The following is a 22,893-nucleotide window of genomic DNA, read 5'->3' as shown; positions in this document are numbered from 1 at the left end:
AAGTGATGATGAAAAGATACTAGCTTCCATAGTAACGGAGTGAAAAATTAATTATTTCCGTCACAGGACAATTTAAAAAGAATCTGTGAGAGAAGCTTTTTTCGTTCTTTTAATTTCCTATACAAAATTAGAAAAAATATTGTGTGAAACACGTTACGATACACTATTTTTCGTATTTCGCCTTCTGTTGCGCAACGAGCGAAGCAAAAAATAATGCCTTTCCCAGCTGGTTGCACGAATAACTATTAGAGAAAGTAATTAATTTTTCAGAAAAACTACCCTTAGTGAATCTAAATATATTACGTCTAGGATATGCAAATATACTCAAATAATAATAGCTATAATTTGAATGTTGTAAGTTATATTCTTTTCGCAAATTATTAAAAAAAAAGATTAAAAAAAAATTGTTTCTGAAGTTTTTACCATCTTCAAAGAAGCGATTTTCAGCATATACACTATACAGGGTGTTCCTAAATTGAACGTACAAACGAAAAGGGAGATTCCTTAAGTGAGTTCAAGAAAAAAAAGTCCCATAAACATGGGGTCGCAAACGTTTCGTTTTCGAGATACAGAGTGTTGAAGTTTGAATTTTTTTCAAGTTTTTTTCTCATAGTATCTACACTTAAAAGATATTCAACTGAAATTTGGCATAGATATTACATTTTAGAGTTCTCACCACGTGAAATGGCAATTTCGATAGAAGATCTACAGGGTGATATTTTTTCTGGAACACTGCCACCTGTTCTTCTGCAGAACTTTTTTTTGGTGAGCAATTGTTAATTTGAAAGAAATGTAAAAAGAAGCCTTACTCTCATACTAAACTTTTCGGTCTCTTGTAGTTTTGTCGTATCTACCAACGATTTCGAGAAAAAAAAAATTTGAACGATTCTCTCGAAATCCTCGTGAAAAAGTTCTGCAGAAGAACAGGTGCCAGTGTTCCAGAAAAAATATCACCCTGCAGATCTTTTATCGAAATTGCCATGTCACGTGGTGAGAACTCTAAAATGTAATATCTATGCCAAATTTCAGTTGAATATCTTGTGAAGTGTAGATACTATGAGAAAAAAACTTGAAAAAAATTCAAACTTCAACACTCTGTATCTCGAAAACGAAACGTTTGCTACCCCATGTTTATGGGACTTTTTTTTCTTAAACTCACTTAAGGAATCTCCCTTTTTCGTTTGTACGGTTAATTTAGGAACATCCTGTATATACCTATATTTCTTGGTTTCCTATTCCTTCAGCAACATTTAGAAGAACCTACTCTTGAAATACAAATATTTGTATTTTAATCGTTAGAAATCTATAGAAAACGGTTATTGTTAGACGATATATCAAGTGTCTCGAAACATTTTTCGTTCAATTTTTTTGGTTTGGATGTAACCTGTTCCAACGGAAGCGGAAGAGCGACCTGCAATAGGGGGACAATCCCTGCAACAGCCCCTTCTCCCCATTCCCGTCCGAATAAAAAGAAAAGAGCAAATAATTGCGAAATCTTTCGATCAGGTGTTCCGGCACTTCCCGGGGCTTTGCGGCTGAATTTTTAATCAGTTTCTCAAACACCGACGCCGTACGGAAAACGTTTTTCCGACCTGGGCGAAAGAGGGAACGGCTTTCCTTTTGTTTTCCGGTGTCGGTGCACTTCAATTTTTCCGGTTTATTCGGACGGATAGTGGTCGGGAGGGGGAGAGGGAGGAGGGCGGGGGATTAGATTTGTTTTATAAATAGATTGGCGAGGGAAAGAGATGAGAATGGGATGTGGAATTTTAATTTCAATTTTTCGTTGGGTAAATATTCGAGCACTGTAAGTGGGGGATTAGGGGTTAATGCCTTTGCATTAAAAATTATTGAGTTTTTCTTCTGCTGCGACGGAAGATGAGGGATAGGGATTGGGAAGGTTCTGCCATTTCTCTTTTTCAGTGCTGATCGACATTTACATTTCATAATCGGCATTTCATTAGTTTTTATCTTCTTCTCTCTCTGTGAGAGATTACGAGGATTACTTTGTCCGAACAACGAATGGATGAAATCTTATGAGAGTTCGTGACGGATTTCGGAATTTCCATTGATATAAACAGAAGTTATTGCTTAGGTGTGGCTGATAAAGAATGAAGTAGTCAATCTTTGAGGTATCCTGTGTAGTTTAGATTTCATAATCGGTATAACGGGTGAGTCAAATCTTTTTGACGTTCATGGAGGAGGAATAATAATTTTTTGCCGAAAATTCGCTTGTTGGGATAAGACAATAAACCTTCTCCTAAAAAAATGTTCAGACCGGAAACAGCCTACTACTTTCTTACTTCAAATGTTACACCTCTTACCTAACTATGTCTTTGCATTGTTGGAAAGCTGATTTGATGGCTAACTCAATAGTATACCACACCTCTTACCTTAATTAGTTAAAGGGATTCTTATGGAAAAATAAATAAAATGCCTTAAAAGGGAGGTCACTCTTTTTTTTTACAGGTGACCTAAATAAAACCTATATCTGAAATGAAAACTTCCCGAGTGATTTACTCGAGCGTCGTGGAGACCTAGTGGATTTCGAATATTTGATGGTAAAAAAAAAAAGGTTTTATGTATGCACTTTCAGGGTTGGGGAAAGCGTCTACAGGTTCTTAAAGATGTAAAAAAAATCGTCACGTGTTCATACTAGAGCGATGTCAGGTTAAAATACTGTATATGCTCTATGTGTCTCTGATAATGAATTCATATTAATCTGACAGTTTGCGTGATGGGGCTAGCCGTACAGAAGAGTTGAAAATGGTAAAAAAAATTTTCGAGCGTGTCAGATTTTTAGAGGATATGTTAATTGAACCCAAAGGAAGCTACTTTTCAAGGGACTGATATTTGGACGTGACAGTGGTCCTTGGAAAATGCAGAAAAATTGTTACTTATACATACTCGAGCGTATCAGATTTTTATGCAGATGGTTAATCTGGGTGTTGCAGACGTGTTGACTCATTAATATGACACAAATCAGGGAGTTTTTCCTGATCTGACACTTATCAGGGGGGTTTTCTTAATCTTAATATTTTTTCAAAATATCTCCCTTTCTGTAGGTACATTCAATCGTTTCTGTATTCATTATGAATGTCGTAGATAATGAATGTGAAAACAACTTGAAGCCCAGGAGAGGAGATAATTCCAAAAAAACTGATTTTTATTGTTTCCGTTTGCTGAAATTGGCAATTCTCCACAATTTGGGTTATCACAGCATATGCAAGTTCAAACTGAAGAATTATGAGTTTCATTCATGAATTTTTCAAATGCACTGCGGAAAATATTCAAAATCATTCTTCAAATATGAGGTTTTGAAATTTAAATCGCTTTGTTTCTAGTTTAACATTTGACAACAGCGCCTTCTGGAAAATAAAAAGAACAATGGCTTGTTTATAAAATAACAGCTGTTGATTTACAGCCATCATAAGGCGCGTAGTCATTGGCGAGCCTCAACAGCAACCGGCCATAAAAATCCCACAAAATTTTACGAGCTTTTCCGTTCGTCGCATACTTCATAGACAGCCATCTTTGTCTATATCATCAATATAGTGTATTTGTTGTCCTTTATTATCAACGCATATTCCAGTCGATGTTGCCAACTTGTGTAATAGAAACGAAACGCTTTAAATTTTAAATACCCATTTTTATTTTTAATTTTTAAGTACTTAAAATAATTTTTTTTGGAAAACGGTTGAAATGGTTTTTTTCAACACGGGACTCTTCAACGATATTTCATATAGAATATATCATTTTCGTCAGAAGTAGTATTCCCTATTGTCGGATCATATTTTTTCCGTTATTCTCGAATCACTAGCTTCAATATAAGAAATGAAGCTACCGCGCTCGAGATTGTATACCGAGTTGTATACGTGACTTTTTTTTTTTGCAAATTTGGCGCCCACCCACACATTTTTGTCACACTTAAATTGTCAGATAATTAATCACATATATAATATATTAATCTGATACTGTCGATTATGTACAATGATAGTTTTTTTTATTTTTCGGGTAGGCTGTCCCAGACAATTCCCCCTATATACAGGTCAAATTTTTGAAAGAGGTACTCTATACAGTGTATATAGTATCTCATATTAATCTGACACGCTCGAGTAAATACCTCTCGGGCTCCCCAACTATTCCGAATGTTTGATTTGAGGCTTGATTAGTCTGTGACATCTGGAAGTCACAGAAGGAACTCAAATTTCGATAATTAGTATTGACATTTTTTGAATTTTTATGGATTCTCAACAATCCCAACTATAGATATAGGGAAACGGACTGAGCAGTACCAACATGACATTGGCTCTTTTATAAAAAGAGAAAAATGATCGTCAGGCCAATACCTGCCTCTATTGCTGTTGTGTATATTTATGCGAATTTATGCGAATAAACTTATTATTATTATTCTATCGACATAGGGGTGAGTGTGAACCAATCAAAATTCTAGAGAAAGATAACTAGCTGACCTGATGTTCAGTTTTTTCTGTTCACTTTTTGTGGTCGTATTTCATGCACAATGAAAAGGCATAGACATAGAGACATGGACTGAGCATTGCTTTTCCATCTGTGCATAAAATATGGTCACAAAAAGTGACTTGAAGAAACTGAACATCAGGTCAGCTAGTTATCTTTTTTTAAATTGATCCACACCCACGTCTATGTCAATAGAAAAGAGACAGGTATTGGCCTGACGATTACTTCTCACTTTCTTCAAAATAGCGAATTTTATGCCTTTATTGTTCAGTCCATGTCTATATGTGGAAAGGAAATGCTCACTCCATTTCTCTGTGTCTATGATCCCAACAAACAATTCATTAGTTACAATTCATGGAATGTCAAGATTATTTATAAGACCTTGGAATTCTATTTTTTTTATTCTTTCCGGAAATCAGAGAATGTTCAAGAGGTGATTCGAAACGACTTTTTTCCTTTTTTTCAAGTTTTAGATTGATGAATCTGAAAGTTTCTATTTTGGGTATAGGGTTAACTTAGCAATGGCGCTCCCATTTTTTTCTACGTAGAATCGACTCGGATTAAAAATATAGGTTGTAATTTGAAAATTTTGTCTTTTGAGAATTCGAACCTCATGATCTTTCCATGCACCCTGTACATTTTAGGTGCAAACAGCTTTATAATACTCCATGATACAAAAATTTAATATGAAAAAAAAAATTCTTTTGGAAGAACCTCTTCTTCAAGAATATTCAGAAAATTGTAACCTATTTTTTCATGAGAATGCCAATAACTTATAGACCGTATAGTTTTTACCTAAGTTATGGCCTACTGTTGAAATTGCCAACAAATCAGCTATCTAACAATGCAAAAATATAGGGGTTGTACCATTTGAAATATGAAAATAGTAGACTGTTTGCTGTATGAACGAATGTTGCAGTATGCGAATATTTTAGGGAAAAATACGTTAATTAGGCGAGTGATTAGCGAAAAAATGTCATTACATATAACATCAAATTGAATCGTTTTTGTTTATTGTCCAATTTCTGTTAATCTTGAACGAATTTTTCATTTTTAGTCAGCCGTTCCCTGTCAGATCCCATAAAGACGGAATCTGGGGTTGGAGTGGAAAACTCCGACGGCTGTGCCGGTAACGAAGGCGAAGCCGGAAAGAACGACAAAAAGAGCAAACGGCAACGTCGTCAAAGAACTCATTTCACCTCCCAACAATTGCAAGAACTGGAGGCCACCTTCGCCAGGAACAGATATCCAGACATGAGCACGAGGGAGGAAATTGCCATGTGGACGAACCTTACCGAGGCTAGAGTCAGGGTGAGTTGATTTCATTTCCTATTCATACTCGCTTACGATGTTCTTAACGCGTGTATATTTTTGGTCGCATATTGGATTGCATAAGGAGCCAAATGAAAGAATCTTTCTTTATTAAGATGATCTAAAATTTAAATCTAAGTTTCATTTAGATTCTAAATGAAACTCAGCAGATTAAACAATCAACAAGTAGATCCACCTTTTTCTTTTCGTAATACAGATATTGAATTGAATCTGTTATTTCCCTGATGAAAGAATTTTCATAAAGTTATTTTTCACTGAGAAATTGCTGTTGGATATTTTCGTATCTATTCAGAAATTTCCCGTGTGATGGCATTGGGTATTGAGTATTAAATATAGGTGTACTACTATACAGGGTGATTCATAACTATTGGGACATAGGCTAAGGGCAGATTGTTTGGACCAAAATATGGCGAAAGGCCAAATATACCTCAATGAAATATTGCTGTGGAAAATGATAGAGGGCTTTAAAGTTGAATTTTTTTTTCGTTTTTTGCTAATTTCACTGTATATTTTTTCATCCGTTTTCAAGAAAAACACAATTGAACAGTTCAGAGCATCGGAAGGGGATTTGAAGTAACGATTTATTTATTTTATTTATTTATTTCGACGATAAAGCGTGATTTAAAACAATGTAACATAAAAAGAATAAACTCATATTAAATTATTATTAATATTTTCATCCATGTTCATCAAATTGGAAGATATAGCAGGAATTTGGACACTTTTTCTTCAAAAAATCTTTTATTTAAAAAATTCTCCGACGTTTCGGAGAAACTTTCTCCTTTCTCAAGGCTGTAGGGACAAGTAAACATTAAAGGATTTTTTGAAGAAAAAGTGTCCAAATTCCTGCTATCTCTTCCAAATTAAATTAAATGTTCTACGTGGCCTCCTCCGACTTCTATGCCTTTTCTAATTCTTTCAATGAAGGACTTTCGAAAAATTATTCTGTCTTCTTATAAAAAATTCAATTTTAACGCCCTCTATCTTTTTCTACAGCAATATTTTATTGAGGTATATTTGGTCCTATCGCCATGTTTTGGTCCAAACAATCTGCCCTTAGCCTATGTCCCAATAGTTATGAATCACCCTGTATATATACGATTTATACGAATATTACAATATTTTTCACTTTCGTCGAAATGATGGCAGCAGTTAAAGAACGTCTTTTTTCAATTTCACCAGGATACGAATTGTAGCCAATGGCGAGACTTTTTGAGAAATTTGTTCATGTAGAAATTCATAGAAGAGATAATTACAACTCGGAAAGTTGATAACATGGATAAATATTTGTTTTTCAATGAAACAAATTTTTTTTCCGTTTGAAGGGTGGATCCTGACATGCTGGGTCTTCAACCATTCGTTTCGATTATACAGGGTGATTTCCAGTTTTGGGTCATATTTTGAAAATGCTCTAGTGTACGAGCGAATGATTACAAACCCATCAAATTTGGTACATCGAAGAACTACACTAATCCCCATACAGCAGATGTAATAGTTTATCAGTTTCCAGAACCGGACTCTAGTTTTTTCATATTATCGGAAATCATATAGAAAATCACCCTGCAAATGGAAACGTTTATAAACCTATTATGGCAATTCAAACTACACTAAATACATTTTAAATAAGATTCATAAAATCTCGTGGCACACCTACAGATTTAGAGAAAAAAAAATTTGAAATTGCGTACTCGGAGATGAATTTTTTGGACGGCTTGAAAAACCATACCGAGATGTATCAAAAAGTGGACACAGATGAATATTATCAGTTTAGATCCACTCGATGTGCAAGTATATCAATATTCATTACAGATTGTGTTTTTCAATAGCGGATAGGTCAAAAAAATCGCCATGTATATTGACTTCTAAAAGAAATTAATACACAATTCTGAATATCGTTCACACATTTTTCATTCACAGGAGCTCGTTTTTATTTATTCGATATGGAAAAAATAAAATTCATTTGAATAACAACTTCGTACAAATCACTTTAGTTATTCGGCACGGAAGGCCTATTCCGAAATTATTGATATCGATAGGTAATTTTTATCAGTGCATCGGAATTTATTAAATCAATTGTTATTGATAGAAGGAGATGTTAATAACACTATTACAAAACGAAAAAAAAAAACAAATGTGAAAGATTTATGAAAGATGCTCGAAATGTTCTCCTTACATCTCAATACATTTTCGAGCTCTGACAAAAATATGATTGGTTGATTTCCTCATCACTACGGGATTGCTCCTAATCTTGATACAAGCTGCTTCAATTCTTCCTTTGTGTTGTTCTTCGGAATTTATTTCAACGTTGTAACTAATGTTCGCTGTAACCCCATAATGAATAATCTAGGGGCGAAAGGTCAGGCGATCTTGCTGGCCATGGAATAGTACTCCCTCGACCTATAATACGACCATCATAGCGGTTATGCAAGAATTTACGGACCTGCAGATTGTAATGAGGCGGAGCTCTGTCGCGTTGGAAATAAATCCCACGTTGGTTATCATTTCCAAATAATTCAGGTAAACGATGATTAAAGAAATCTAAATGAATTCAACGTACTATCGAAAAAATGTGGTCCAATCAATTTATTATCCTTAAGACCAATATTCAATGAAATCTATTGGAAATGAAAATGGTGAAGATTTGGAAAATGAATGAAATGAAAAACTAATGCCTTGAAAATGAAATAATTGAATAGTGAGTGAACCTTATAATATTCAACTTCTTATACATTCAGGTATGATTTTTCCATAAAACTTTGGCTGCTTAAAAAAAATTCACTATTGAAAAACCCAATCTGAAATGGGAGTCCGTCCCTGAATATTGCAATACTTGCACGTCGAGTGGATCTAAACTGATAATATTCTTCTGTGTCCACTTTTTGATACATCTTGGTATGGTTTTTCCATGAAAATCAAGCCGTCCAAAAAATGTATCTCCGAGTACGCAATTTCAATATTTTTTTTCACCAAAGCTGTAGGTGCGCCACGAGATTTTATGAATCTAATTTAGAATGTATTTAGTTAGAATTGCCATAACAAGTTTATAAACTTTTCCATCAACAGGGTGTTTTTCTATATGATTTCCAAGAGTCCGGTTCTGGAAACTGATAAACTGTTACATCTGCTGTATGGGGATTAGTGTAGTCCTTCCATGTACCAAATTTGATGGGTTTGTGATCATTCGTTCGTACACTAGAGCATTTTCAAAATATGACCTATAACAGAAAATCGCCCTGTATAATCCAAACGAATGGTTGAAGACCCAGCATGTGGGGTATTTTTGGAACCGGCTAAGTGTCCTATACCTTTGTGTGAAGTATGTACAGATCAGCAGGATTCAACCTGTATAATCAATTGTGATAGATAGTGGTGTCTCCCTTGCAAATATAACATAACTGTCAATTTTCCATGTACTATGACGTAAATTATTCTAGCCATTATTCCTTCTTAACGAATTGTCGTTTGAACAAAAAACACCAAAATCACTAAAACTCATCTTATGTCAGCACTTAACTTACAGTTGTGTTTCATTTTCGAAGCAAAAAGACGTTAGGTAACATAAAAAAATTGTCCAAATCCGAAATATCGGACTTTTAAACGGCAAGAGAATAGAATTAGAACGTGAAACGTTAGATCACTTCATTAAAAATAAATTCCGGTGAAGAGGTAGCAGTAGTTAACGGAGTATCCGAAATCCTCCTGGATTTCCCGGATTTCTGTGGCTCAACCTCCCGTCTGATCTGGAAAATCGCTTCGTATCTGCTTTCGCGTTTGCTAATCAACCGAAGACGGTGAATTTGCGTGGGTGTAAATTTAATTTTGGTCTATATTAAAGGCCATTCTCAATCTGAAAAGTTCCTATAGGAACCTTCCTAGAAAATTAATTCAGTCATATATTGCGAGTTTCGTGTAGATTATTAGAGTTACAGGAAAGCGTGTTCGTTATTGAATTCATATTGGTATTAATCAATCAATTCAATATTTTTATAAGTAAAAACACAAAGTGATATAAAAAATCATCCCCATTGAAAAATAATCATTTCATCAATATTTGACCTCAATCATCAATATATAGTTTTATTTATTTATATTCGCATCATTTTTCTCTTTCCTTGGACAAGAATTACAGGAAATATTGACATAATTATATGTAGCCTACATTATTACTAATAAACCAATTAATTTTCAATAAATGTTTGGTGGAGTAGAAATTTTAAATATTTGAAAAATCATTGCCATCTTTTCTTCTGAGTATATCCTTGTGTCATGTATTGATTATTTACATATATTCAATCATTGAGAATCCAAATGAATTCCTTAAATTTTTTCTTATTAATTGATGACGATCACCATAATCGAATGAGAATATCCGACATAGGTATGAATTATATATTTTTCATCAATTTTGATAATGCGAATACAATAATTGAAGAATTTATATGAAAGAAGAATGTACAATGTGATTCACCACGATGGCCTATTAAACGCTTAAGGAGAATTAATCATCATTTTGGTTATGGTTTGAAATTCAATCTGGGAGAACTCTGATTATTCAAGAAACAGCCAACTACTTTCTTATTTCAAATGGCACACCCATATCTTCGCATCCTAATATAGCCTATTTGAAGGCAATTTCAACAGTATGCCATACCCTGAGTAAAAGCTCAACGGTTTATGAATTATTAATCATTATTGATATTGATATTAATCAGGGATAGACCTCAGAGATAAAAGAATAATTTCAAATCAGAAACCTATACTAAGGTCATGACTATGGAAATTCAAAGAGGTGTACGTCAAGGGTGTATACTGTCACCAATCCTCATCAACTTATACTCAGAAGATATAGTAAATAAAGCACTGGATGAGCAGGAAATAGAAATAGAAATTAACGGTGTGACAATAAATAATCTGAGATACGCGGACGACACAGTTATTTTAGCTGGAACACATGAAGATCTACAGACGCTAATTAATGAATGGTCGCAGTTATTGAGGAATATGGGCTACCACTGAACATAGGCAAAACGAAGTATATGCTGGTAACAAAAACACCTCAGGGTAGACGTAGCATATATGTAAAGAATCGTCCTATTGAGGGACTAAGGGAATACAAATACCTAGGCACAACCAATAATGCAAATAATGATAGCTCCCAAGAAGTAAGAATCAGAATAGAGCAGACCAGAAGCACATTTGTAGGAAAAAAGAGACTTTTCTGCTGTCGAGATCTAAGCCTTCAACTGAAGGTGCAACTGATGAGATGCTGTGTGCTGTCTGACTTATGGGATGGAAGCATGGACTCTGAAGGAGATTGACGTGAAGAGATTGGAATCATTTGAAATGTGGGTACACCGGAGAATACTGAGGATTTCGTGGGTGGAGAGGGCAACCAACGTGGAAGTGATGAGACGTATGCATAAGGAGAGAGAAGTAATTTCAACAATACAGAGATGAAAATTGCAGTATATGGGGCATGTCATGAGGGGAGAAATATCAACTATTAAAGACCATCATGCAAGTAAAAATCCAAGCAAAGAGATCCATAGGAAGGAGACTAAACTCATGGCTGAAGAACCTTAGGGACTGGTTTGGATGCAGTAATAGCGAATTATTTAGAGCTGCGGTCTCAAAAGTGAAGGTCGCCCTGATAATTGCCAACCTGAAATGTCTTCAGAAGGATCAACAAAGTGTGACCTCCTGTTTTTACCATTTTTTCATAAGAACTCCAATAACTTGTAAACCGTTGTGTTTTCACCCAAAGTATGGCATAGGTACTGTTGAAATTGTCATCAAATCAGTTGTCTAACGGGGCAAAGATATACTGGGTGAGCCATTTGAAATAAGTTGTATCCGGAAAAACCGAAATTTACACAGGACTTGGAAAGTTTCAGGGAAAAAGCTCATTTTCGAAAACCCCAACATGTGAATTTTCAACACAATAATGTAATTAGTTTACCATAAAAAACCATCTCGGCGATTCACCCTATATAAGAAATGATGTGAAGTGATTGAAAACGTCGTCTTATTGGAAGCAGTTCAGATGAAACTATTATTCATATTCTACAAAACATTCATTCACAATATAACTTGATCATGATCGCAGAATTCCGAGAAGGTATACCTATTATTATGCGAAATCCATAAACATCGATGATCTCAATTAATTGATTTGGTCATGTTATTATTACTTTCAAAAAATACCTTCGAAACAGAATGCTACAAAATTGAAACTGCATAGATTTTTTCATAGCACGTTTTGACACTCGTTGATTCCAAAAAATAACAAATGGTTTAGAACCCATTATCTATGGATAGCTTCATTAAAAATGAATAATTGTGTGATTACATATACGGAGTGCTCATAAACGTTCGAATTATCTCACGTCAAATATCATGGATTTTCGAAATTTTAAGTTATTCTTATTTGCATGTTCAATTCTTATTAAAATTTTATGCACCCACCTTTTTCCAAAACCGCAAAAATGATCTAAGTCTGCGAAATGAGAATATTTCGACAACCACTGAACCGCTATGATGTTACATCATTTATGAAAAGAAAAGACATATACCCAGAGCACACAGTACTCCGCCGTGAAGTGTTACACTGCACTGTATTGATGAGGGACAATGATCCCAAAACCAGTATACTGTTTGTGTATACCTATATGTTTCAGCCTCTCTGGGAATTCTTTTGCTGATTCATGACTAGCACACAATAGGGAATACTCCTTCTGGCGAAAATGATGTATTTTTTATGAGAAATCTTTGAAACGTCACATTTTGAAATAACCATTTCAACCGTTTCCCAAAAAAATTATTTTAAGCACTTAAAAATGAAAAATAAAAATGGGTATTTGAATTTCAAAGTGTTTAATTTCGATTGCACAAGTTGGCAACATCGACTGAAATATGCCTTGATAATAAAGAACAACAAATGCATTATCTTGATAGATAGACAAAGATGGCTGTCTATGAAGTCTGCGACGAACGAGAAAGGTCGTGAAATTTTATGGGATTTTTATGGCCGGTTGCAGTTGAAGTTCGCCAGTAAGTACGCGCCTGTAGATCAACAGCTGTTATTTTATAAACAAGCTGATCGGACATTGTTCTTTTCATTCTCATTGTCTTGTATGCGCTGTTGCCAAATCGTAAACTCCGCACAAAGCGATTTAAATTTTAAAACTCCATATTTGAAGGATGATTTTAAATGGTTTTCTTGGTGAATTTGAAAAAATCATGAATGAAACTCGTGATTATTCAGTTTAAACTTGCATATGCAGTGATAACCCAAATTGAGGAGAATTCCCCATTCTTCGAGTACTATGTGCTCCGGGTATAGACCTTTATATCCTGACCGAATGCGTTCTGCGTGCGAACCCTTATACTCTCCTGTAGTCTCTCAGCGAACAGTTGTATTTTCGTTGACTGAAGGTCATGTGGTATTGTTTGGAGGGTCATGGATAGGTGTTGGATATTTAGAAAAATTTATGGTCTTATTCATACATTTTTGTTGACTGATAATGATCTGCTGATATTTCTGCTTTTTCTTAAAACTAGTTGTTCCAACGATTTTTTTTTTCATATATTTTATGTACTCCATGCCCTGGATGGAGTACATGGATTATCTTGTATTTTCCTGGTTAATATGGAGAAGAGCCCCCAATGAAAACTTGCAGACTATGAAAAGTGAGAAGATTTTGTTTGATTTCTAAATAAAAAATATTATGAATAAACTGATTTTCTTATCCAGAAGGGAGTCGAAATCTTGTCTTTTCGGATTGACATCTACGATTTGATTGACGAGTATACGCTCCTGCTGAGCGATTCCGATCTTACCCCGTTCGCATCGAAACAACCCGACCAGATGGCAGGGGTACCAACTCATGAAAATTGACGGTCCCCAGGCATGGCCCACGGTAATCCCGGCATGATTAACACCATAAATCTGGCAGTTGGATTAGCGCTTCTGACGGCCAACTGCGGACGATCCGTACCGGACTGCAGCCGGTCCGGAATCTGCATGATTGAGTGCTCCGGACGCCTCTTTCGACGTCCTGTTAATTCCGGTTTGTTTACTGGTGCGGCTGGGGGTGGGAGTATCGAAAGTTGAAAGAGGTTTTGTTCGTTATAATGTATTATTTTATTTTCCACCGCATCGACCTCATATTAATTATAGCTATACTCCATTCAGTTTTATAAAAGCACTCGGTTGGCCATGATAAAATTTTCTCAAGTTTTTGTAACTATAACGGAGTAAGGTTGGCAATAGTGAAATGTCATTAATACCATAACGACTTTGCCACAACTAATATCAATTAATATTAAAAAAATGCAGAATATTATTGGAAATGAGAGTAAACAGAGCACCAAGAAGTGCTATTTATAATAGAGGGCTGCTCATTCCAAAATCTACAATACCTATATCAGAGGGTATCAAACATATTCGATGAAAGTCTTATATTATCATCTGAATCAAAGTGTTAAATATGTTATATTATAATATGAGCTAAAGAGCATTCAAGGGAGGTTTTAGTTTTTTGATTCAATTCAAAGAAAAGCGCAGCTGATATACATTGAATGCTTGTGGAACTTTATGATAACAATGCTCGAATTGACTAATGATGTAAGAAATTCTTTCGACGCTTGCAGGATCTTGATTTCAGCGTTGAAGACAAGCCTCTTTCTGGACGGCCAAAAAAACCGAAGACAAAGAATTGAAGGCACTACTCGATGATTCGAGTAGAATAATAGGGGCTGACTCAACAAGCAGTTTTTGTGCAATAGGGAATACTCCTTCTGACGAAAATGATGTATTCTTTTGAAATATCTTTGAAACGTCTCATTTTGAAATAACCATTTCAACCGTTTCCCAAAAAAAATTATTTTATGCACTTAAAAATTAAACCTAAAAATGGGAATTCTAAGTTTAAAGCGTTTTGTGAGAATTGTACAAGCTGGCAACATCGACTGAAATATGCCTTGATAATAAAGGACAACAAATGCATTATCTTGATGAGATAGACAAAGATGGCTGTCTATGAAGTCTGCGACGAACGAGGAAGTTCGTAAAATTTTATGGGATTTTTATGGCCGTTTGCAGTTGAAGCTCGCCAGTAAGTATGCGCCTGTAGTTCAACAGCTTTTATTTTATAAACACGCTGACGGGACATTGTTCTTTTCATTGTCTTGTATGCGCTGTTGCCAAATCGTAAACTGCGCACAAAGCGATTTAAATTTTAAAACCTCATATTTATTCAGTTTAAACTTGCATTTGAAGTGATAACCCAAATTGAAGAGAATTCCCTATTTTGGAATCCATGGAATCATTCATAAGCAAGGCAGTTGGATGGATGTCTGATGAACTGCAGTGAAATGATGAAACGCCTATATCGCCAAAGTCGTAAAAATTTATTCAGAAAGGCCGAAGTGAAACATTTTCCACGTCCTCTCTGTTCTCCAGACAATGATCAGTGATTGAAGAAATTAAAAATTTGCTTTTAACTGGATCACCTCAAAAGACATTTTCCGTGATGGAATTGGCAAATTGCCTGAGAGGTGGAAAAAAGTAGTAGCCATTGATGGAGAATTCTTTAATGATCTGTTCATTCATTTTGTTCTGAAATAAAACCATACAGAAAGATCGAACTATGTAATTTCTACTCCCAATAATTATAATACATTTTTGATAAACATACGATAAGGTTCGGTTAGATGATAGTAAGTTCGGAAAATTAAATAAGAAATTAAAATGTAAGTTGAATGAGCGCGAATAAGCCATTCTGGTGAAAAAGAAGAATATGAAGAAACGGTAAACAAAACGAAGGATATAATTACATATGTGTTTATGGCATTCAAGTTATTCTTATGGGTAGCTAGGTACTTTATGAACATCAAGTGGAAATTATGCGATCAGCCAGTTGACACCGGAGTATGTGCTATGTTGAGACATTCATAGGGCAATATCTACCGAATGGTCATGAATTTCGCTGGGCTCAAATCGCCCTCACCATCTCACCCTTCAACCCCTCTAATGTATGCCCTGCGTTGTTTCCTTTATTAACTACATGGAACCGTCGGGGGTCCCTATATGAGCTGCCTGTGGTGGCGAACCCCCATATGACTTGTTAATCGGCCCCGGTTGTGACATGTGATTGTTCAATTAAATCTGAAACGCATCCCTGTTCGGATTTCCCTCTGCATAAGGATCTTGCTGGGTTATGCATAAATATGAGTAGCAATAAAACAGGCATTATAGTTTTGGTGCATTGATTACATCATCAGATATGTAACTAAATCTAAATTATTTTCATCTACCGATTAAATAAAACTGTAGGGTGTTAGTTTAATGCGAATTTATGGAGCGGAAATAACATTAAAAACCAAAAATTGAGCAAAATATCTTTTGTATTCCATGCCAACGTTGGGTTTTGGTTTTATATGAGATTTTATTATTTTTGACAAATACAAATGTTTTTATTTGGCCCTTTTAATCGTAATCATGATTCCCATAATTGATTACTAGTATTATTTCTAGTAAACTTGCATTGTGTAGCATTGTTGGTTCGATGACAATTTTGGAGATCTTTCCGTGAGAAATATTGTGTATTTTATATTTTGATTTGTGGATTGTTTAGACGTATTTCCATTATTTTTATCATTATTTTTGTTTTTTTTTCTTGAGCCTGAAGAAGGTGATAATATCACCGAAACGTCGCGAATACTGTGGTTTCTATTTGTTCCTTGTGACCAATAATTCTACTTCTAGAAGAAAACTGTTCTTGTTCAAATTTCAATGATTTGATAATGAAGTATTTACATTCAGATTACGTTAACCTATCAGATACGGCGATGAAATGATAACTACATTTTCGTCATAAAATAACATAAAACCATACCTATTTCGAATATCTAATTGAAGATTGGAAATTTATTGCAGGATTTATCTAATATTGAAAAAAATCGTAAAATTATTTTCATTGTTTATTGAGAAATAAACAACTCTCATTAACCGTTTTATCTAATGAGGTGAATATTTTTTTAATTCGGTGTTTTTCTTTTCTGGTTTGATAATAAGCCAAAATTTTTTTGTATGAGGCTTTTTTATTTTCATGCTAAAATCTGATTCCAATTTTAGCTCTGAATTTATTGAGGTAGTTTTAAAGAAATCCCTGTACTTTTTTTTTTTAATGATTTATGGAATGACATTTGCAAGTACAAAAAAAATTTACATTTACAATCCCCTAAACAATACACTAAACTGGTATCGAGGACAGTAAATACAAAATTCCATTTAAATTAAACAGTGCCTTTGTTAGCAAAGTAAATCTTATTGCCAGTGGCGGCTCGTGATCTAGTTCACTAGGGGGCTACTTTTAGAATAAAATATGAAATTTCAAACTCAGTTTTCCGCAAAATTTGATGCAATTTATAATTCTTTTTAAAACATACCTGTTCTTATCTACTTGCTAGTTGTGCTTAATAATATTATTCCGGTAAGCTGAATCTAATTGAGCAGCGATATTAGTCGTAACCAGAAAAGCTAATTCTGTGGAACAATTTACATGCTTGGCAGATAGCTCATGCTTCTTAATTTTTTCATTAAGGTGCTTCAAATCTCTAAATCCTGCCCTTGCCCATACGTTATCACTTGTTATACTTACACGTTATACCCTTGTCTTGAGAATCGTCTTGTGTAAGAAGTTTTATCTGCCTGGGTTAAATTTAAATCGGGAGTAGGTCTACCCAGCAGTTTAATACGGCTTTTTTCCGCCAGCGAAAGCCTCGCGAAATCAGTTTATAAAATATTAACACTATTGTCGGACAAAACGTAAACAAATTCGAACACACGCTAGGTTGTCTATACGCTAGCGGGCAGCGGCTAGACTGAAGCGGATAGGGGCGACTTTTATCGTAGCCCTTTTACTCCTTTAAACGACCGACACGAAGAGTTGCGGCTGGAGCCGAATGACTGTCCGAATGCAAGAATTCGGGGCTACACGATTCATCGCCCATGCAGGGACGAACTGCTAGATTATGAGTGAAATAAGCAAAACTGCAGGAGTCGCATGAAAGTTTTAGATTATTAAATTATATAAATAACCGTGGAATGTAATATTTTCATTAAAAATCGTATGGGAAGGAAAATAACATAAAAGAATTGATTTCTTGTGATTTCTTGTATAGGGGGCTGTAGCCCTATAGCCCTCACAGACCAGCCGCCACTGCTTATTGCGTACATACACACTTGATGTTTGATGGCATCGCAGTTCCACATCAAGTCAAAATTTCAAAGAAGCGAACTTTACATCTGTTAATATTCATATTACGAGCATTTCAAATAGTTGCAACTAATTTTGATACCGTCCGATGACAAGTGTAAAAATACTTTTGTCTGGGAAACGATGGGAAAAGAAAAGATTATGTTTTTGAGATCAAAACGTTTGATTTTCAAAATGTTGCCTCTAATTTGGAAAATAAGGCTTTGATAATTACCCCTGAAGGCCCCAGTTTGAGAAGCACTGATTGAAATTCTCGTGATACATTCACAGTCGTAGTTTGAGCTCGCAAGTAAAAAAAAATGTATAATTATTTAAACTCCACCTGATATTCTTCATCGCAGAATACGGTGATGAATTATTGGACCAGTAATTCTGCAACACCTGTATATTTATGAAATTTTACATAAGCATTATACCCTATATCTACTGTACACCGAAATATTGATCATTTCGGATCAATATTGAGACAATTTTTGCATTGTTTTTCCATGATAATTGAAATTTTGAATTTATACAAACCCATCGACCTGTTTTCCCGTACTATCGTCCACATACAAAAAAAAACTCATTTATCTCTCATGGATCATTGGCTTAACAGGTTGATCTCCCTTTCCCCATATTGAGCACAATAACGTTGTCCACCCTATGGTCATCACCAGTCAATCGTATAATTTCTAATCTCGCCCAGAAAATCGACCACATTTGATGTATTCCTTTGGTAACGAGTGTTGAACAAATGGATTAGGGAACCGTATTATTTGTTCGGGTAATCTCTTATTTATATTCACTTATGATCGCTTCTCTGATCGGAAGTTTTAGGTACTGTACTTAATTTTTGAATTTTCTGCCTGGGATATTTTCAATAGCCTTACTCCATAAATTATTGTGGACCAATGACATAAAAAGATAAATAGAACCCGGGCATTTCATTCATGATATCGGTATTGTTATAAAGCCAATATCCCTATGTGCTAGAGAAAGACAACAACACATTAATTCTGCTGCTCTGGCAACGCTGCTTATATAGGGTTCATATAAGCTTATACAAATTTCCAGGAGGTTCAGAAAGTTAGAGACTCTTATGAAAGATTCCTAATTTTTTTCACCAATTTTTTGAATATGGTTAATAAATTTCACTTATGGAACTCATTATTTTTCTACTTTCTCTATCAGTCAGTAACTTATTAACTTTTTATGGATTTTTCAATTTCATCTCGTGATCGAATAATCAATTGAGTTATTTTTTCCTCTTATTCAAATTGCATGTACTTAGTTGCTTCATCAGATATTCCTATTCTCATAATCACAGGACTTCGACATGTGAAGAAACATAGGAAGGATTATATTTTATTCCATTTTGACATTCAAAGACGACGTTATCCAGCTCATAGCAACAAGAATAAGTTGACGTTTATTCCATTCAGTGAAATTTAAGTGAAGTTTTTAATTCACAAGTGAGATAAAATAACTTGAACACGAGTAGATAAACGTCATCTTGCTGTTGTTGCTATGGATTAAAAAATGCCCTAGCAACAATCAATCGAAACGACACCTTTCATGTCATTTCATAAATCAGATAATTTTCTGGAATTTGTTATCATTTGAATCCTAATCAAAATACATAGAATAAAATTTTGTGTATACAACAAGAGAGTTATAAAGCTTTATACATTCATTTAACTCACTTGTTGTATAAATAACTATTATCTACGGTTCATCTTCTTCTTACAAATCTAGTAGTTTTTTTAATTCTGAAATGGCTTCTCGTGCTGATCGTCTTCTTATTCAATTATGGAGTTAAGGGGAATTGAAATGCTGAAAGCTGATGACTGAATGAAGCATTCACTTTGAGTAAGTGATAAAACCACTTGAAAGTTGCTTTTAGATCGGGAAACATGGAGAAATACAGTCGGAGAAGCAAATCAGAATTCATTGAATGAGTTTTGAGAAGAAAAGGACATGAGGATATGAGCTACGACTCATATCAACGCAAAAGGAGGTTTCACAGACAACTGGTCTACAAATTTTCCAAAATTAAGTCTTCTACATCACTTTTCCAGATTTTATAGCTATAAGTAAAGGGCAAATTTTCGATTGAATTAATATCGAGGACCTATCTCGTCCAATTATTTCTGAGCAGAATGTCGTGTTTTTCTTACATTTTCCCGAACGACGTCAATACGCCCACCAATTCCATTGTTCCCTTGTTGAACAAACATAGGTACGCGTTTCACGGAAAATGAAATCTTATCTCTTATCACGACCTCCTCTATTTTCGGGAGCCATATTTTTGAACTGAAAGCGGTCATATCATTGGTCGACATACTTGTACCTCGGTCCAAGGGTAGTCTTATCTTATCGTTTTGGCAAATTTAGATGTTTTCGAGACATATCTGGAGAGTGTGTCGTCCATTGTAGATAATTTCAATGTTTATTACTATAAAGACAACTGATACAGGTGTACAGATAATATAGTCTGCCAATCAATGTATGAGCAGTTTCAAACTATTTTCTCGATTTTTGTATTCAATTTGTCATCTTCGGGACGGAAAAAGAGGGGAAAATTTATATCTGGAGATCCACTCAAACATGAAGAGCCGAAACTAGAATAGTGGAGCTTCTAATTTTCGTCAAATAATCTCCTATGTATATTATAGGTTATGAGGACAAATCCAATCAGTAAAATAAATTGAAAACGATGAAAGAAGAGAACCGTTAATTCAATTTCAGAATAATATTCATACTCGGTGTAAAAAAACAGTTGCGACAAAAATTGAGAAGTGATTCCTTGTCGAAAATTGATGTGAGTTTTTCATAATTTGTTTTTCTTTGAGCAGCCTACTTCCATACAGCTCCTTATGAAGGCACCTGAAAAACGCAATGTTTTTCATGTTTTCTTAGAAAGCAGAAAGCTGTCGGAAATTGAAGTGGGTAGACATTTTATGGGGGCGAGAGGAAAAAAAAATAAAATTTGATGCCCTTCAATTGCAGGGGGTAAAAAAACCACCCCTAAAAATTTTTTCGCAAGAAATTTATTAATCGTGCCTTCTATTGCAAAATTATAAGAATTTTTGATAATTGATTTGCTTTGAACAAATAAGGGTTCTTGTAATTTCGTGCTAAAAGTAATGATTCTTGGGAAAAAAATAATTCATCGAAAAATACGTGACAATTAATCTATTAAGCGGATATAATGCTGATATTATGGGGCACCACAACCAAATCTTTTTTTGATTGCCGATTCTCGATCCTATTGAGTTTCTGCTCCATTTCATTCCTGTCAGTTTTCTGTTTTCTAAGCAAAATATTAAATTGCTCTTCAGGTGCCATTTTGAGGGGGCTGTATCTAACCATTTGATGCTAAAAAAAATATTTTATATGAAACACCCACACTATTTTTTAATGAGGAATCATCATTTTCATTTTTCCACTCATTATTTACATCCTAACACTCTATACCTATATTGAAGTAGGTTTATTAATGTTCAAGAAGTTATCAAAAAATATCATCTCCTTCGAGATTTCATTGATTTCCTTATGCTGGATATGGCGATTTGAAATACAAATTATTCACAAAATCATCCAAATTTGGAGTTTCATTTGATTTCATTTCAATTTGATCAAATAGGTAGAGTAAATGAAATAAGTTTATTCGAGATGTAATGAATTCAGTCCTTGAATAACAGGTTTATCGAAACTGTTCAATACATAAGACATTTATGTATTTTAAATTTCCTTTTATACAGGGTGAGTCTTTTACTCGTACGAATATTTTGACAGTAGATTCTTGAGATCAAAAGAAATTCCTTTTTTTCTTTACCATTTTTTTTCCATTCGGCTGGGTTCAAAAGATACACGCTATTGAGAAACCATAAAAAAATGTTATTTTTATTTCAATCTCTAATGACCATTACATACCATAAAAATACCAAAAATTCGAAGAACTCAACTCTTGAAACTAAGTTGGACGCTATCTTATGAATATTTGAGCATTTTGTACAATAAAAGTATTCTTCATATTTTCTTATGTAAAATGTGCCATTTTCACGTAATTTGATGTCCAGAAATTGAAAAGTATCTGTGAAATTTGGAAAATTGTGTACTTTGGCCGAATACAACTCTGTTTAAAAGTTCCGCCGATGTATGATGCCCCAGATTTAGCTAGTTATTCTGAAAGTAATTTTATTTCTGCAGGGGTGGCACAGATTATGATATCTCAAAATGGCTAAATCTTTTTATAAGGGCTGAATCGGAAAAAATGGTATGGAAAAAAGTGTTTCTTTCGACCTCAAGAATCTACTGTTAAAATATTTGTAAAAATCAAAGACTCACTCTGTATAATAGTCATCATAATATGCTAGTTGAAAATAATGTACTCTCCCTCTTCATCGCGTTGGATTCACGCCTTATAGAGGCTAACTCGAACAAACAGCTCACATTAATTTCACCCCTCCTTTAATTCCTCCACAGATACATGATTTTTTCAACAAGTCTCTTCTTTTTTCAACCTAAAACATTCGGAAACTTCCGCTAGCATCTTGAATATTCTAGAATTGATACAAACACTTCTCATTTTCATTCAGAGCGTCTCAGATCTCACGTTAGTAGAAAACATGATTGACCTCTGAGAGCCGACAAAGCGACAATAACCCTCTCTGTAACTTCTCCAGGCACATCATAGTTGTACCAACAACACAACTAATCGATTATTTGAACACCTACAAAAGATACGTATCTTCTTATCATCGAACACGAGTTAAGTCAACAGCCAGTACATCGTGTTTTACATAGGAACATCGGTCTC

The 22,893-nt window shown here is 34.6% G+C and overlaps 1 protein-coding gene across 3 annotated transcripts in view; it reads left to right on the top strand.

Annotated features, from left to right (window-relative positions):
• LOC123318911 (pituitary homeobox homolog Ptx1) overlaps positions 1-22,893 on the top strand; it is a 90,568-nt gene that overhangs the window by 50,273 nt on the left and 17,402 nt on the right. For all 3 annotated transcript variants that reach the window (XM_044905690.1, XM_044905691.1, XM_044905693.1), the window contains exon 4: positions 5,534-5,787. In XM_044905690.1, coding sequence (XP_044761625.1) covers positions 5,534-5,787 — 254 coding nt within the window. The remainder of the gene's footprint in view (positions 1-5,533; positions 5,788-22,893) is intronic.

This window comes from Coccinella septempunctata, chromosome 8 (genome assembly GCF_907165205.1).
Source record: "Coccinella septempunctata chromosome 8, icCocSept1.1, whole genome shotgun sequence".
Classification (NCBI taxonomy): domain Eukaryota; kingdom Metazoa; phylum Arthropoda; class Insecta; order Coleoptera; family Coccinellidae; genus Coccinella; species Coccinella septempunctata.
Note: the sequence above shows the minus strand (reverse complement) of the source record. Positions and strands in the feature narration are given on the sequence as shown.